Consider the following 18,532-nt stretch of genomic DNA (forward strand, 5'->3'; position numbering starts at 1 on the left):
GTCCTGATATTTAACTAAAAATACAAGGAGCATACTTATCAGAAAATGCTGAGAATAACTGGCATAATATAGCAAACATAATTTTTATTATATAAATAAGAGTCATATATTAATGGCAACGTATGTAACTACAATTTCCGTAATCATAACATTTTCCTCGATGACGTCATTTATCATTGTACATCCCTCGGCGTGGCAGATGCCGGAGAAAATCGGAGAGGAGACCGATAAAAAGAAAGAGAGTGAGAGAGAGGCGATGAAGAATAGAGGGAGGAGTAGAGTGATAGAAAAAGAGCGGCAACGAGAGACGGCGGCCGTGCACAAAGCGATCGTTCGCACCCTATTTTCTCACGCTCACGCTCGCGTCGAATCGAAAGCACGTCCGATATCTTACGGAGACTCGTTGACGTCGCGCGTACATCATCGGACCTGCTTATACCGACGATATTGACAGCCTTCGTTCGATGAAGCACGCCGTGGGGGATGATTGGGGTCGTCTACGATCCAGAGTACAATGTGTGCGCGTGTTCACGTCTGCGGGGTGTGTGTGTGTATGCGCGCGCGTACCCGTCTCTATCACCTCGCATCTCTCCCCGTCCGTCCGTCCGTCCGTCCGTCCATCCGTCCGTCCGTCTGTCTGTCGGTCGACCGATCGGTCGGTTCGCCCCCTGCCTCCATCCCCCCGCGAAAAAGAGAAAGAGAGAGAAAGAGAAAACATGAGAAAGAGAGATGTGCGGGCGGACTCGGGTTCGTTTGTTATCAGATCCCACGGTAGGACACGCGACTGAGGTAGCCAGATCCTATCTGCAGGAACGGAAGAAATTTTATGTCGTATAATGGACAACGGTCGCGCACACGACACGGCCCTACAACACCGTACGGTGAATCTACTTCGCACGAAAAACCTGGATCGCCTTGGAACGAGTATGAAAATCGAGCAACGATTTTCCGCTTTTAGACAGAGTCGTTCCTTTTTGGCCACACCGTTCATATGAGCAAGTTTTACACTTGACGCTTAATTGAGAATTCTTCCTTCACCTTCGTAATGCGAATATAAAATTTATCTTTTTGTAATTAATTGCTTTAAAAAAAAATCGATTACTTACTTTTCATTACGACGTCTTTGATAAATGGCTGTAGATATTTCGCTCCGCCCAGCATTTGCCAATGTGTTTATTCGATTAAAAGAGAAATTTATAAGCGGAATTTAATCTGGTTATCTATATAAATAGTATCTTCGGGGAAACTCCGCAAAGCGGAGAGCAGCGATATCCTCGATAAAGAGGCCTCCAAGTGGCAGTTGACGAGAAAACGCGAGCTAATGGATGGCCACGGGCAGAATAACATAATACTGCGAAGGAGACAGCGCGAGAGGGAGAAAATGCACGATATAAATAAAGAATCGAGAGCTCTCGACTTGTCGAATAATGAAGTCCACAATGAATTTACCCAGTCACGCTTTCGAGGGGTTGCTTATCGCCGCGAAATATTCGATAATTCTCCTGGAGAGGAAGGGGGAGAGCCGGATACACGCGTTATCTCTTTCTAATTTCTTCTTCGACTCATTCTTATCATCCGACGATCGTTTCGTGGGCGGACATTAACGTGTCGCTGCTCGTCCGCGGAGCATACGCCGCACCGGCCGCCGGCGGTGTGATGGTGGTTGGGGTAATGACGCGGTAATTTTCTAAACACAAATTTCCTTTTTCAACCCTTATCTTGCCCGTCGGACACGTGACTGGTCGTTAGCGCGTTCGCTTTCCTCCTTCGTGCGGTCTGTCCGCGCGTTCTTAGTAACTACCGGCTGCCTCGACACGCACCTCTCCCACGCTTCCAAGTAAAACGCACCTCTTGCTTATATCGAGCATGATCTTCTCACCTAGAGACACGTTATTATCAAAAGGCCGCTGCTGTGAAAATTTCTGGTACCTATTTATGTATTCGCAGCATTTACAATCATCAATTAGAATAATTACAAATAACAGAATGAGGAGATAATACTAAAGTTCAAGTCAAAAATAGATATATTCTATGTATCGTGGCCATTGAAATAACGCTCGTGTCCAGCAAATTATATTTCTTTTTAATATACGACGGATTAATAAAAAAAAATTTTTTGCTTTAATATTTGATCGCTTTTCGCGTATTTTGTACGTTTAAATGCACATCGAGTCGAGGAAAGTACATCTGTTTAAAAATCGAAATTTTGCCATGAACAGCAGAGCCGGCAATTTACAAATAAGAGGACAACACTAATGTTCTCTGCTTCTAAACGATAGCTTGCGTTTTAATCTCGCGCGGTCGTACACAATTGAGAAAGTAGTACCGCAGGTATTCAAGGACGCACCCAGTTGCTTGGCAGAGGATTGACACGTGCGTGCCGGTTAGCGTGCCGTTTAGCAAGAAAGCTCGGGCTTGTGAGTACGTATTACAACTACGTCACAAGCACAAATTTTCTCTCACTCGTGAATAATAAGCGCGAGAGTGCTGAATATACGTGCCCTGAACGCGGAACCGCAACGCGTTTTATAATGTACCACGTGGCAAATAAAGATAAGGGCAATTCTCAGAATCATCCCGCGAGGCTCTATTTGCTCTATTTTAACGTAAGCATATATAAAAACGAAATAATACTATCTCCTACGCGATAACTAATCAAACGCGAGTCTGAAATTTTCAATAGCGGCTGCACAGATGCACAGCTAAATAATTCCGGTAATACATGCCTCGCGCAATTGTTCAAAAGGAAAAGAGCTAATCGAGCGAAAAGGAATCACAGAGAGATTCCGAGAAAAATGAGCAAGTAAAAATCCTTTGAGACAAAAGTTGCCGCGAGGTGGTAGGATCAGAAGGAACGCATCGAAATGAAGAAGGCCGTCGTGGAGGGTGATTTAGAGAAAGGGGATAGGCAGCGGATTGTATCTTAGCCGTTTCTACCCCGTTAATGAACAGAAGGAAACTTTGGTCTTTGACTTTCGGGCAGCAACCTTGTCGAGAGCACTGCAGCCAGACCCTCGAAGGAAAAAAGTGCCGAGGAAGAAGACTAAATGCTGCATCTCGGTTACTTACAAAGGAATATCCGCGAGGGAATCTACAAACAATATGTGTACGCTTCTTTTCCTGCAACCAGATTGCTTGTATGAATAAATTAAAGTATAAGCTTGCTCGCATCTAAGGTATACAGAGTACACGAAGAAAATATGTCTGAAAGTAACTAGAAACTTATAGCAGTTCTTTGGTTAAGATTTCAGCGTTCACGTTATACGGAATAATAGCTCTTTCTGCTTATTTTTGCCTGTCTCTGATTCCTTTCGCGTAGTTATTCATAATACGGGCGTACAATTAGTGGTGGAATTTTACTTCCTTTCGCTGCTATACGGGCAACTTCATTTTTATTTTTAATTTAATGACTGATCTCGCCTTTACAAAAATTCATATATTAAAATCGTACACATAGATAAACTGTGTCTTTAGATATGTCATTTTATCGGACGTTTATGTCTCAAAACTATAGCAAACTGTTATCATTTCCGTTTCCTTTTGATATAATTTTAGAGGTACCTATAAAATCTATTTTGAGATAAAACACGCTTTTCTCTCTAAATTCTACACACATAGCATAACAAAAATTCGCAGCATATGATAATATTATGTCATATTTGAAAGATAAACTTTTATCAGCGTATCAATGAATTTTGCACGCTGGAAATTATACATCGTTAAATCGTGAATTTTGTATTTATACAATTCTCTATATATAACATAGAATAATATAAAAAATATATAAAGAACATATAGAAATATCAAAAAATAATTTAAATTTTGTATCATCATTATTTAATAATTGTCATTCAATCATTTATCATGACATACTTACAGAGATACTTAAAAATTCTCGATTTGAAACTTGTCAAAATTTTTTGAAAATTTCTATGCGCGCAATAATTTCTTATTATATGTTACAATAATTGTTAATTTAGGATTATAATTTTTTTGAAAAAGAAAAAACCTTGTAAGGAAAGAGAATCAATTTTCTGAAGAAATTGTAATCTTGTTTGCCACTGCAGAAGTATAGATGAAGCACCCTGCATCGGGCAAGCTACTCCATACGTGGTGGTTGCGCATGTAAACGGTAGTCACTTAATTAAAAATTACTTAATTACGTTCTTGGCGCTAATTAGATACGCTTGGCTCTCTCTTAACCGTGCACCGCGACTACCTCGCCACGACAGCTACTTATTTCTCTCCCGCTCTCTCTCTGCCCATTTCGCTACCCTGCAACCCCTCAAACTCCATCACCCTTTAGTTACCTTCTCCAACATCTCTTAACACCCTCTTCCGTCTCTACACTCCGTTCACATCTACTCAACGGAAATCTGTCTTGGTTGCAGATTTCAGTCTCTTTTTTCATCGTTTCTTTCTCAAGAAGCCGGCTTCTCTCATCAGCCTCTTTCTTTTTTAGACAAATATCGAATCACCGACGATATTTGTCTCCATCACTGATCATTCTCGCGATTCAACTTTGCAAATATTCGCGCATTATTTGCGGGCGTATTATTAATAACTTCGAATTTGACTGAAAGCGATTGATACATTTGCAAATCTCTCGTCACAACGCGTTACAATTACACTCCCATTTCTTCATTCTGATAAATGAAAGCTAGTTGTGTTGATAATTAACTGAAATTTTTCGTATCAAATGTTCACATGTAATTTAACACATGGACGATCAGGAAGAATGAGAGTCCTGATCAGTACGAATGAACGCGGAGGAACGAGCTCATGGGGGGGGGGGGGAGGCCCTCCCTCGTGAAATGTCAGTATATCGTAACATAAGGGGTTCCTGCTGGCGTTGCAGCAGGCAACCGGTGTCGGTTCTTCTCGAATTTTTTGATAATGAACGCAAGTACGAGAAACACGACCAGTATTGGCTGAGCGGCAGACAATACTGTAGCCGCAGGGCTATCGCGGGAGGAACAACGATGAGGGCGGGGGTAGGCTACTAGAGGTTTCGCGGGAGGCTACAGGGAGATTGAGGTGACATGCGGGGAGGGAAAAAGGAGCAGGAGCTAGAGAACGGGGGGAGAGGAAGGGCGATGGCAACGGAGGCTTTATAGGGGATGTAAGCATCGCTACTGCAAGGCTAATCCGCCGCTATGAGCTGCTACTTGCAGCATGAGTACGGTGTGTACACTCTCTGCCAAAGATTTCTCCAAAGCAAACCTCTTTTCCGGTTATGTTGCCGGACAATTAAAAGAGTTCGTTGAACCTCGCGCGAGTATAAATGTCTTCACAAAATCGTGAATTTTTAAATGTCAGAGTTTCTATTTTCATGTTCCCGACGAGATACAAACTGCAATCTTACTGAAATTGTAAAGAACAGCGACGAGAAGAAATAGAAGATGTATTAAAAGCACATAAAACAATATTAGAATTATATAACTTGTATAATTTATTGATATTATTATGTTAAATGTGTAATTTGCATTTTCATCCTGGGAATAGGTTTAGAATATATTAATCATAAATCTTGTGTTTCTAATCAAATTCTAAGCTTTTGGCACGTTCAACATTACAGATTCATCAATCATTTTCGTACGTCTGTAATATTGACGAACTTCTGTATGTATTTTCACAATAGATCTCTCAAATTTCTCTTGTCTGCAGAATGGAATTTTTCGTACTAAATTACAGTGAAATATCACTCGGGTGGGATACGGTTTCAATGTCTCTAAGAAATTTTTGCGATTGCAGTTTAGTAATACCAGAAGGAACTACTTGGCAAAATGCCTTTCGTCAGTCTCATTTGAGTACGCTGCTTGGGATATATATATATATATATATATATATATATATATATATATATATATATATATATTTATTTTATATTTTTATTCTTTTATATATATTTTTTTTTTATTACGCGAATAAATCGAGCGATACATTTTTTTCATAATTTCTACATTCTAATGAGAATATCTTAAAAATGTGCGCCGACAATGCCAATCGCGCGTAACGCGAAATTAATCCCATCGAGATCCGAATTTCGTCACTCCTGCAATTTTAGCAGTCGCGATGACCAGGCCGAAAAAAATCATCGTGGGTAAAGATTAAAAAATGAGTTACCCGGGAAACTGCAACCGGTAATCCATTACGTCACGTCCATCGCCAATGCCACCCATTTGCTGCACCCTGTCCCTCTCGCCTACCCCTCTCAGTCAGCGACGACCCCACGCCAGTCATCCAGACGGCCGCCACCGTTTTTCATCCCCGCGATTCGGAAGATCTCCGCGTGGGCGTGTGTACGGCACGCGCATACACTCGCGCGTGAGATCCTAGACACGCGCGACAGGGTAAGCGCGCGCGCGCGGGCGCCGCACGAATCTCCGCGAAAAATGCGATATGATAATGTTCCCAGCGTTTCGCTCTAATCGGCTTTGTATCCGCCTGTGACGGCCCTCGTAGGCGAAGGGGTTGCGGCGGGATATGGGAAGTACTAAACGGACGGCTGGCGCGGCGGGACGAGAAGCGCGCGGGGATATACGGTTGGGATCCTGGGGGCAGTCAAGAGAGGCGAGCCTGTGCCAGCCTCCATGAAGGATTTAATTTACATCCACCGGCGAAAAACGCGGAAAACAGTTTATCAAAAAAGTTACCGCGCAGACTCGAGCCGTAGAGTGAACGAGCGAGAGAGGAAAACGAGAGAATAGGAGAGAGGAAGAGAGAGAGAGAGAGAGAGAGAGAGAGAAAGAGAGAAAACGCAGGACGCGAGGGAACGGAAGAAAGAGGGTTACACGACGGCAGAAATGAAATTGTCCGTGCATGGATTACCGCCGACTTCGTTATGCCCTCGCATTAGTGCTCTTCCCCTACCAGTCCTCTTTTCCTTTCTCGCTCCCTCTCTGCGCTTCGCCTATATATACGTATCCATTCTTCTATATTCGAAGCCCGGATGCAGCGCTTATTCAATATCTCTAAAAACGGTACTTAAATGTAACTAGTTGCGAAGAAAAATTCTTAAATCGTTTCTGCTAGTATAGACGTTATACATGTACCAGCAAACATTAAAAACACACGCTTCTATTCCAATTCGAGCGAGTAAATCAGAAATTAATTATAATTACTCTTGTTACGGGAATTCTTTGAATTATGCTGCGAACGGGAACGGTAACGGATAATAATGCTAATGTTGTTTTAAGTGCACAACACGGCGCATGCAATTAACCCGAGCGTTTAATCACCCGACATAGTCTAATTTCGAAAGAGCGCTTCGGGGGATAGAAGCGTAAACAACTGCTCTCGCCGAGATTTTATCATCGGGTCGCGATGGGAAGACGACTTCATAAAATATCCAACTGATCGAGATGCGGGCTTCGCAATCGTACGCGGTGGTTATGAAATACGCATGAATTTCGTCGGATGGTAGCCCGATATCAGCCGTGACGTTTCGTAGCGCAGCGGCGGGTCCGCGATCACCGGGGACCGGGCGTAAAATTACTGTTTCGGCCAACATTTACCCCGGCAGCCGCGAGGGTAACGTTCGACTGGACAGCGACTCCGAATTGATTTCGTTTGAAATCCCTACCCCTCACCGAGCCCCTCGTCGAGCTCGCCTCCTCCGCGTCCACGGCTCGTTCCCTTCCACCGATGCGCCCGCCGCGCCACCGTTCGCCACCCCCATCCCCCTCCGCGGCGGTGCTTTCTCCTCTTTCACGCGCTTTCGTTCTTCCTCTGCCTCCGACGCTTCGTCCTTCAACCCTCATCCTCGCTCCTTCTCCATACTCCTCTCCTCTTCCCACTACGGTTCACCGTCTCCGTCTCTTTTTGAATCTCATCCGGGACCACGGCGCCTCGTTGCAGACTGCGCCAAATGTATTTCCCCCTTCGCCATTTTTTTTTTATCGTTCGCTTGCGAACGTTCGAAAAATTAATTGCCGGCCGGTTCGATCGGAAATGCGCGAAAGGAGAACGCGTCATGTGGGTGGACGAATGAAACGAAAGCTCGGAGGGTGTCGATTTTATGTAAAAAGCGATTTACGTGTTGAGCGATATGCTGACGATAATTCTATAAAACGATTACGCTGTAAAAATTGGTATTTGTGTTTTTCTCTCTTTTGTTTTTAGCGTGATCTTTGTTCGGCTTACGTAAATACAGATATAAAAAAAAATAAACTCAATTTTCAAGTATTTTTTTATCGTATTACAAATTATTTACTAAATTCGTGAATTATTATAAATCCAAATGAAGAATGGAATCGATACATAAAGAAGTAATCTGCTTACATCTGTAAAATATGTATATCGCGCGCAAAAGAAAAAAAAAGAAATCGGGAGGAAACGATAGAAGACGTGGAAACGTTGCTGAAACGCGCGTTTACGGCCAACTTGCAAAAAAAAAGAATCGCGGAATTAATGGAAAAGTCTTGCGCAAAAAAGGAGATTCAAAAAATTTCGTTGGATCGACCGATAATATCCGTCGCGATCTCGAAGACGGGAGAAAGGGTCGGTGTCATGGTTCCCGGCGCCACGTCATTCGATATTTTTGTCAGTAAAACGATATCAGGCAAATTGCATCTGTCCTTTACACCGTGGCGCCGAGCCAGATCAAACAGTATTCGGCCCTGGATATTACTCTTCCCTTGATATTGTCGGTTCCCGGCACCACTCTCTCGTTTCTATCTAGCAGTCGGCGACGATCGAGTACTTTCTAAATCGAGAGCGGGTACGCACGAGAGAACACGATAACATCGGACGCGCGCGCGCAAAAAAAAGAGGAGGGAACGAAAGATCAGTCTTTCGGCGGGACTATCTACAATCGTCATTTATTTATCCGATTTATTCACGTCGCGATCATTCATTTATCGTCGCTGAAAGCCTCCAGCCTCTTACGGGTTGAAAAGCCGAACAAGCAATGTCGGTGACGCCTCGTCTTGAATCCTAAATAATATGAATTCGTTGGTGGTGGCGGAGATCGATACGGGCCGCGGACACGCGTTTTCGGAGAATACGTGCGACCGTATAGAACAATGCGTCACAAAAAACGCTCGACGCTCGCAAACGAACGGTACTCTTATTGGCACCGAATGCAAATCGCCCATATACCCAAGTCACCTTCTGAGTGCACTGGAAGGCATGCGGGCGAACGACGTAAGCAAGCACGACTATCTTAGTGGTGCGACGCATACGGGCGACAAATAGGCCGTCGAAATACAGCGTCGCTAAAGGAGAAGCGACCCCGATTGGAACGAGGAAAAAAAAACGCAGGCCACTTTCGATTATCGATGTGTACACGATGTGTACACATTTATCGGTATCTTTCCGCAGGGAAACGGCAGACGGATGAAGGTACGCGTGAAACTTGGCAAGTGACACGTATCTGCTCGCGCAAAATAATTAAAACGCGAAGGTACCTTACATAAATGATTATTTTGTCTTTTCTTTCTTACAATGAGTATAATGTCGATAACACGCGTATAACATTGATAAGTGATTTCACGCGTATTCTTATAAGCGGCACACGCGCGTCCTTTTGTAATGTCCAAAGGGATCGCGCTTACGTGTACCTGTACTCGACGGGCCGGGATCGTTTAAGAGCTATAAACGTAATCCTACGGAATATTTACAGTAGCCTCTCCCCGCGGCGGCCGACAGTTGTCTAGCAAATCCTATTTACTGTTACCCAACGTACTATACACACTAGAGATGCTGGGAGGGTGACTATCGCCCCTAGCTAACCTACTGCCCTACTGCCATGAGTCTCACCCCTAAAAGCATCGCGTCTCTCTCTCTCTCTCTCTTCGTTCGTATTCCAGCTCTTACCCTCTGCCTTACCTAATTCTCCTCTCCTTCGTTCCACCGCGTCAGCAACCAGACTCGTAACGGTCTTCCGTAGATCGAAATCGATGATCTCGCGAAATACGTTGAGCGTCACCGCGATCCTGGAAAGGCAAACGTATTTACAAGATTTTTCGGAGTGTATGCCAGAAATATCGGTCCCATTTCACGCGATGAAAACGCATGACGCCGTTTCGTCCACCCTGAAATCCTTCTGTAACCATTTCCAACGTATCGGCAACAAATAAGAAGTATCGATCCCTTTTCCCGTAGGTCATACGCGAACGCCACGCTAATTTGTTCACCGCACCGCCGACGTTCTTTTTTCCCTTTGTTCTCTCCGAGTTTATAAAGTCCACGCATGCAGGTATAAATAGCGCTTAAGTACGACCAGACTCGTGATTTTCTGGTAAGGGGGTGAACGATTTTCCGATGCTACGATGACGAGTGTCGGGCATAAAGGGCGCAAACGCTCGTCATCAACCGTACAATTTAATGATTATCGTAAACGAATATACGTTAGGAGTATCCATGAGCAACCTTCCGTGCAATCGTCGAGTGATATCGTAAGACACAATGCGAGCAATGTAAAACGACGTTGCACTGGTAGTATCAATCAATTATGCTCTTTTCATGCAATTTTGTTGCGCTTCATCAAAGTGAAAATAAATATTTTATTTCTCCAAAAAAATCTTTTGGCCTTCTCGCTTACACCCTTCCCCCGGAGTCGCGCTGCACTCGTAATGTAGTTTAGCATGGCATGACAGGAGATAAACTTGGCAACAAAGAATTATTGATTTTTTTCTCAGCGGGTTGAACGAGTTGCTGGGCGGTTGAGCGGTCCCGGTAGGGTATTCGACAAAGGATGTTTTCCGAGTCCCTAACCTAGGCAACCCTTCTCCTACGCTCGACGTCCCGTATGTGTCTGCCGTGTGTTGCCTCCGTTCCGTGGGTGTAGCCCCGGCTGTGTATGTGCGCGTAAGTGCAAAGGGTCCGTCCTAACTTTGCCTCCCTTTTTCGCTTTCTCTCGCGGTCCTTTCTCGCGTCTAGCCCCCCCCCTCCTCTCGCGTCTCGCTGTTCGTGTGCCGTGTGTACTCAGCCGATGCGGTGAGGACTTAACTGCCTCATTGTCATCGCAGCAGGAATCGAAGCTTCGGGACAGATGTGCAAAATTTAAGGCTAGGACACTGAAGAAGTCATCGTTGACATACGATTTTAGAGACCCCACGCACGCGTCTCTCGCGTGCTGCTTATGTTTCAGATTATTACGATTAAACGACATTTTATATTGTGAATAACATGCATTTTAGATACAAATGCACAGTCGAACGTTCCTCTCTATAACGTTTTCCTATCACGTTATTTTTTATTTATCGGGTTTGGCGAGAATCTAGAATCTCCTAAAGCGTCTAGGCGAGAAGCCGAGATAAAATTTAACACGAGCTTGGTCACGAGGTGTTCAACGTTGCTTCCCATTACATTGAAACATGTTAGACTACGGCACGTTAGAGCTCGGCCTCTTTGGGCTGATAGTGTACCCAAATAGTCTACTCCAGTCGAGTCCAGTCCAGTCCAGCCTTCGCACCTTATGCACGCGAGGATGCACATGCATAGTGCAGTAAATGGGTAGTGCAGCGCTGGCACGGCCGCCGGCAGGGAGAATCGATCGAATAAAAAAATGCTTGGCCGATGCCGAAGTGCGACGAGGACGCGAATCGCGGGCGATGAACGGACGAGGCGAAGAAGGGGACAGGGGTGCACGGCACGGCGGCAGAAGGAGGGATAGTCCGGGACCATTGAAGAGTGAAACCGCTCAAAGCAGCTGCCCCCGCCCCCTCGTCCAAGCTACCGCTCTTCTCCGCGCCCCTCGTCCTCGTCCGCTTCGGCCTGTGCGCCAACCCTAGGAGCTCGTCTCTCTCTTACTCCTCGTAGCTTTGAAAAACCATCCCTACCTCAGCCTGCCTCGAACGATACACCCCTGCAAAGCTACCCCGCTGCAGCTCCTACTCTTTCTCTTCTTCTTTGTTTCTCTTCCACTTTGAAGGGGGCGGCCGGCCTAAACCTCGCGCCAAGGGGTTCGCTCGTTGCCATAAGTGCAAGAAATGTGGTTACGTTCCCCTTATTTTTCCGCCGTGTAGAATCTTCTTCGTTGAGAGGAATTGCGCGACATTTCGAGCGAGTTGAACGTACGTTATCATTCAACGGTAATTTATTTTAAACTTTTCATTTTAGTTATTGAAATCGAAGATGACGCATACATTTTACTCCTCCAGATTTCCGTCAACTCTAGATCTTGTATTATTCGTGAAATGTAATATTCGTTTCATCCGCACGAAATGCGAAACTATATCCCATGACAGACTGTGAACCTTCTCATTATTCGCGGTCTTTGCATAATGAATTTAGCCCTATACGCACGACGGATTTACGTCCAGAAGTGCGCGCGTAGCTGACAAAATTATCCGTCTATCTGTCTGTCGATGCTTCGCACCCCTCCTGAGGGTAAGGGGAAAGAACGCGGACCAGCTGGGAAGAAAAAAGACAGAAGTTGCCGGGGATGAAATAGGGAACGAGTCTAAGGCAAGCCAGATGCAAGGGGAGAAGAGACGAGAAGGGGCCGGGCAGTCGAAAAGCAAGGGGCACACGAGAAGTGTGCATTGTAAGATCGGCGCGTGCGGCACGCGGAACCTTCGATACCGTCGTATACCTCGCAGTCGTAGAACCCCCGTGCTCATTCCCGCCTGTCCCCTCTGGTTCCCCCCCCCTTCTTGTGCTACCGTTCTTCGAGTTCCCTCCTTTATGAAGGGCGAGGGCCCAGAAGCTCATTGTCGGGGGCACATCTGCCGTGCGATCGTCGGCCGATTGTCTCGCAGGCTTAGGAAACTTGCTCATGAAAAAAAGGCGGCTTAGCCGACGGGGCGACGACGCACGTGGTGCGGGACGTGGACACGCGTGTCTGTCGGGGAGAATGAGGAGAGATCTTCCCCAAGTAGTGGCGCCACTTTTGCCGCGCGCGAATGTAAAATAACATTGAAATCACCTAATACCGATGAAAATAACAGTGCACTCGAAAGCGTCAAAGATATTTATTTGTTTTACTCGTTTCCTACAGAACATGTAAAAAAAAAACTAACGCGAGATTCCAGAGACAACATGTGAAACAGCAATACAAGATTACACAGTAAAGATCACAACACTGACAAAATTGGTTTACCTTCGCGCAAGCAATTTTACCGCTCGTTTGATCACCGTTAAACATCGTAATTTGGAAAACGTCATGGTATTCCGGATCATTTGCTTCGTACCTTTGGCGCAACGATCGATACATGTACTTGACGATCTTTAGAATTCCGCATCGCATTTGCCGAGGAACGGCGCGTGTAATGGGTAATCACTTGCGTTTCAGTCGCATTTTCCGCGATTCCCTTCTCCTCTCACCACGACATCTTCGAGGTCTTTAAAATCGAGACGGATGCGGGCGCGTCTGAGTGCAGACAGCATTAAAGTGTTAATTACTAATTAAGAAGGGTGCACGCTCGCGGCGCAACATCAAGACCCTGAGCGACACCTTTTTGAACACGCCCTCTGAATGGACGCTCACGCCCCAGCGGGCAAACGCGCGTAGTCGCTCATCCATCCGCGCCGCGCTCATCGACGCACGAGCGAGAAGACGCGACACGCATCTACCACGCGCGGCCACCCGCGCATGGACGCGCTCGCGCGCGAATTCTAACGCGCGGACGCTTAATATGCTCTCTCGTTACACGCACTTTCACGCCTCGTGACCTCCTGTCTCGCGTCGCGCGGCGATAAAGTAGAGCGTGAGCGCCGGTAGACGATGGTAGTTCCTCTCGAATTCTTTAACGGTTTCTTCCGCTTGCAGCCTGCGATGCGGTTACGGTCGACGATTACTTTAACAGCTGACAATGTTAGAGTTATACGCGCAAATATACGTGACAAATGCGATACGTAAACATAACATATTTATTAATAATATTTAACTCTATCTGCTAAGAACTTTACAGATATTCATATAAATTATAGATTGTTACGTTGAGAATCGTATGAAAGAAGAATCTCCCTCAAGCTCCTTTTCCTTTGCGGATTTTTGTCAATAACGAATGGACTCATAAGTTTCTTCGAGCGTCTGTAAGGGGGAACGCCGTGGGAAAGTTTCGCCAAGAAAACCGTGATGGTTAGGGATTCAAACGTTCAGCGTCAAGTCGCGTCTTCGAGGGCTGGGCGTTCGCTATTGTCGGAAGGCCTACCGACTTGGTATAACCGTTAAAGGGGGTTTGGCCTGGCTGGTTCGGTGGCTTAAGAAGCACGTTCCTTGAATAGAGATCGAAAAGAGGGAAGGAGATTGTAAGGCGAGAAGACGCGCGCCGCAATGTATATTGCAAACCCCGGCAGAAGGCGTACGACTTCTCGCCGCGTCCTTGCCCGCCCTATTTCTTAAAGTCGTGATGCAAATCTCGCTTTCGCTTAGAAAAGTAAAATAGGTATTTTGTTCCCGTTATTTTTACCTTTGGCATTTAGATAGAAGCCTTAAAAAAAATCAAGATTTAAAGTTCAAATTTTTAGTGCAATATTCATGTCAGCTAAAAAAAAAAAAAAGTAATTTTCTTCTAACGATGAAATATGAGCGTGTATTGTCGCCAAATGAATTGTGTTATATTTTTAATAGACCTTTTCTCTTGCGTTGAATATAATGCGCTCCAATTCAATTCATGGGTTCTTTTCGTCTAAAAAGACGCAAGTTTTACGATATTATATCATGTGATATTTTATAAATTATCGTGAAAATTATAATTGTTTCCAATTTAATCTCGTCTCATCAGTATGTCGGCTTTCGTATGCACTTTCGTATGCACTGCTTATCGCGAATAGACCGAATAATTACGGAACGACGTGGTTATTAAAAACAAACTTCCGAGTAGTCGAAAGTTTCTCTTTTAATTGGCGTTTTCGCATATGCGACGAGCATCATAAAAACGCGTTGAAAAAAACTACTGACAATGATCAAGGTTGAAGGAGGGATCGACAAACGTTGCTATTAACTGCTTCAATACGCGATACCTCCATGTTCATTTTGTCCATCTCTTTCTCTATCTTCCTCACATTTAAGATAAAATACATTTAAAATACATAAGACGATAAAGCGTAACTCATTCACTTAAATATCTTACCTCAGACAATGTCTTAAAAAACTTCTGTATGTAAATACGAGTATATAATAAAATTGTCAAATGTTGTGAATATAGTTCGCTTTAAATTATCTCAACGAATAAAAAAAATAAAACAAAGAGATAAGAAGAAGAGATAGAAAGAATAAAAGATCAAATAAAAATATTTGTTTCAAAGTGTCTAAAATGTCGCAAAAGCATTCTTCATACGTTCTCCATGTCTTTTTGGTTGATGAGGCGCATCGTAATAAAAATTAATAATTAATGCCCTTACAGAAAGAGCGAGATTCACAATTTCCTCCTTTCTGTCTTCTTATCGATATTTCCATTGTTATTGTTTCTCTCTCTTTTTTTTTCGCTTGAGAATCGCCCCGTTGCAATGGAACGCAAAGAAATCCCGAAGAGAGCTTATTATCGTCCTAATAGTACAATATTATAATGAACGATCCCGCGACCCACTCTCACTCGTTCACTTGCTTGCCCTCCCCCATCATCCGTGGCACCCACATATTTATTTCTCTCTTTCCCTTTCGTCATAAGTCTCTCTCACTCGCCGTTGCTCTTATCGTCTGCACTTGAAGGTCAAAAAGTGGAAGTTCTAGCACTCAAACAGACTTCGGAACTAACACTCTCGCGCCCTCGAGCATCCCATTATACGACCAATATCTCGTCTCTCGATCCCGCTCTCACTACGTCTCCGCGGGTGTCTGTTTTAATTAGGCACTTTATAGACACATGTGTCGCACGTACATAAGCATCGCGTGCGCCAGGATGTACGACGTTAACGTAGGCACGTAAGCGACACAGTCTACCACTACCTCCGCCACATTCCGCCTATACTTGGCGATCCGACGAGCTTGAATGCGGTCGATGAGTGGTTGAGTAAGGATTATAGGCGCAGGTATAACACACGTATAAAACAAAACCGGGGGCGGTTCGCCGATGGTAACGGTGATGGTTCGAGGAGATGAAGAGGGACGGGTATGCGCGAAGAGATGATGGAGAAATTTCTCTTTCGATTCTTCTCGCGTGCGTAATTTTCTCCGACTGACTGCTGATAAGAGCACGGAAAATTATCTTAATTGGCAGTAAACCAATTCAAAATTGAACGAAGAGAGTCCCCTTCTCGTATCTGCTTTCGTCTCTGTACGATTATTTCTTTCCTCCAGCGGTTCTGTGAATAAGGTGAACGTTGCGGAAGAATGCGTTATTTCCTTCGACGAGAGAAAGGTTCCCGACCTTGCCCAATCTCGAAGCGTAACGGATAAAAACAATATCAGTAGGAATTTCGTGAGCGAGTACGGGAACTTAACAAACGGCTTGACATTCTTTGAAAAATGTCCTACTAATTTAAACCTCTAAACATCCCATTATTTATTTTCTGTTTTTTTCATTTTTTTTTTTCAAATAAATCTGGTTCCAATCCGCCAGACGGAAGCAATCTTAAAAATTGCTCTCAATGAAGGCTAAGCGACTTGTACAAATCGCTAAATGACTTGTACAAATCGCACTCTCTCGGTGATCCGCTCTGCCATTGCATCTGAAGAATCTGACCGACTATTTTACGCTACTACTTACGATTCTACTACTATGGATATTCTCGAGTGATGCTAATACGCTAAAGATGAGCTTCAAAACCAGAGAGTCAATGGAAGCATTAAAAAAAGTCGTAGGTCGCGTCTTTTGAGCTTCTATACATTTTTCTATCCGCATTTATAATGAATAAAATTTATTAAAAAGACACTACATACAAAAGTAATGAAATTATATATTCGAAATTCGACGAAAACGTTTCGAAAGCTTACAAACGAAATATTCAAACAAAGACAAATATAATTTTGCGAAAAAATACAGTCTGAACTTGGTATTAATAAATTTCTCTCGGCGCACACAGTGCGCTCGTATTTTTCATATTTTTCTTCTCCTTCCACACGCGCGTCATTTGCAAGGAGGGCTACCCTCCGCGTCTGCTCTCTCGTTCGAAAGCTCGGATCGCCGTTCCTATATCAATTATACATCAATTAACGAGTCACGTTTGTTTTTCTGCATTAATTAATGAACGTAAAGGTAAACTCGGGAACGGCCGATTTTTCCTGGCGCAGATCGTATGGAAGGGAATGCGTAATTTCGCGTTGATTATACGTCACTGGCTAGAATTGCGAGAGCATCGATGTCTTTAGTGTGCCTGACGCGATAGCTTTTTCATCATCTCTTTGCGTCTGTTCGCTTAACGTCGAGAAGAGCTTCGTATAGGGTTCTCCATATGCGTCGTCCCCTTTCTACTTTTTTCATCTCCTTCCGCTTACGTCAGACCACTGTTAGCATCGATTTAATTAATTATCGATGACGCATTAGCGTTGTCGTTGTCTGTCGCGGGGAAATCGAGCGAGACAAGAATCAACCGCGATGACGTAGAAAGATTTATTATTAATTGATGCCTCGACGTCTTAAGTTTATTATATTGAGGCTCGTAATCTATGCTCAAATTGTATATTATATATATATGGTAGACACTCAAATTGTGTATCGTACTTGTGCGTACTGACGAAACGATCTGCATCTAATTGTGTGCATTTTTTTCTATTTCAGGGAGTTCTATTACATCCAAATGGAGAAATACGCGAGACAAGCAGTATCGGAGGGCGTGAAGAACGTCGAGGATCTTCGAGTCGGTGGCGACTCCGAAATCTACCGGGTTCTCAACCTTCACTACAACCGTAATAACCACATTGAGGTATGGGGTCCCCAGGTGCGCAACACGAACACGCACACGCTACATTTTATTTTATTTTTCACCCGATATTATTTCGCGAATTGAGAAAAGACGAGCATGTATATTTTCGCTATTAATAGAATGACGCCGGATCGTCGATCGTTCGATTTTACGAAATTAAGCTTTCGGTGTTAGTATCTGTCGTATATTTTTACAAAATATTTCACGTGCGTCTTTGTGGTTCACTGTAACTATAATTGTGTTTGCACGTTTTATCATAACAAGTATATGAGTAAAATATTTATTGCTTGATTGAGTATCGAAATAAGATTCTACTTATGACACTGTTAGTTGAAGGCTACACTGCGCATGTTAAACATTCAATAAAACAAGCAGATTCAATAAATTTAGACTTTGAAAGAAATTAATTCGTATATTTAGATTTTCTCAGATTCTTAAGTTGTATATGATGTTGTCGTTAGAGACCCTTAAGTAGCCCTTCAATTAATAATTAATTGATATAATAGTTAATTTATAATGCTTTAATAAATTAGGTAATATTGTTTCTTTGCTTACATCTTAAAAATAGATAATTTGAGAGACAGTAATTGATAGATAATTTAGAATTAATTGAATTAAAAGGTACATGTTGCAATCTTGTGAAGAAAAGATATATGAAATTGTATTATTAAACTAAATTGTATATATATATATTATTCGGAATATCGCATATCGTGGTATCACGATGACGGTTCTCGTTGTAAAAATGCTGGCCATAAGGCTAATATGCACTTTGCTA

At 43.7% G+C, this 18,532-nt stretch overlaps 1 protein-coding gene and 1 long non-coding RNA gene across 5 annotated transcripts in view; one reads left to right on the forward strand and one right to left on the reverse strand.

The window, feature by feature from the left end:
* The window catches only part of LOC105195650, a 264,949-nt gene that overhangs the window by 103,569 nt on the left and 142,848 nt on the right, over nucleotides 1-18,532 (reverse strand). The gene's annotated exons all lie outside the window — the stretch shown is intronic.
* Nucleotides 1-18,532, forward strand: part of LOC105195661 (homeobox protein prospero) — a 29,637-nt gene that overhangs the window by 9,191 nt on the left and 1,914 nt on the right. For 2 of the 4 annotated variants that reach the window (XM_026136398.2, XM_026136399.2), the window contains exon 4: nucleotides 17,610-17,769. In XM_026136398.2, coding sequence (XP_025992183.1) covers nucleotides 17,610-17,769 — 160 coding nt within the window. The remainder of the gene's footprint in view (nucleotides 1-17,609; nucleotides 17,770-18,532) is intronic. The other 2 variants (XM_026136400.2, XM_026136401.2) reach the window with 1 other exon arrangement.

The sequence above is a fragment of the Solenopsis invicta genome, chromosome 4 (assembly GCF_016802725.1).
Source record: "Solenopsis invicta isolate M01_SB chromosome 4, UNIL_Sinv_3.0, whole genome shotgun sequence".
NCBI lineage: Eukaryota > Metazoa > Arthropoda > Insecta > Hymenoptera > Formicidae > Solenopsis > Solenopsis invicta.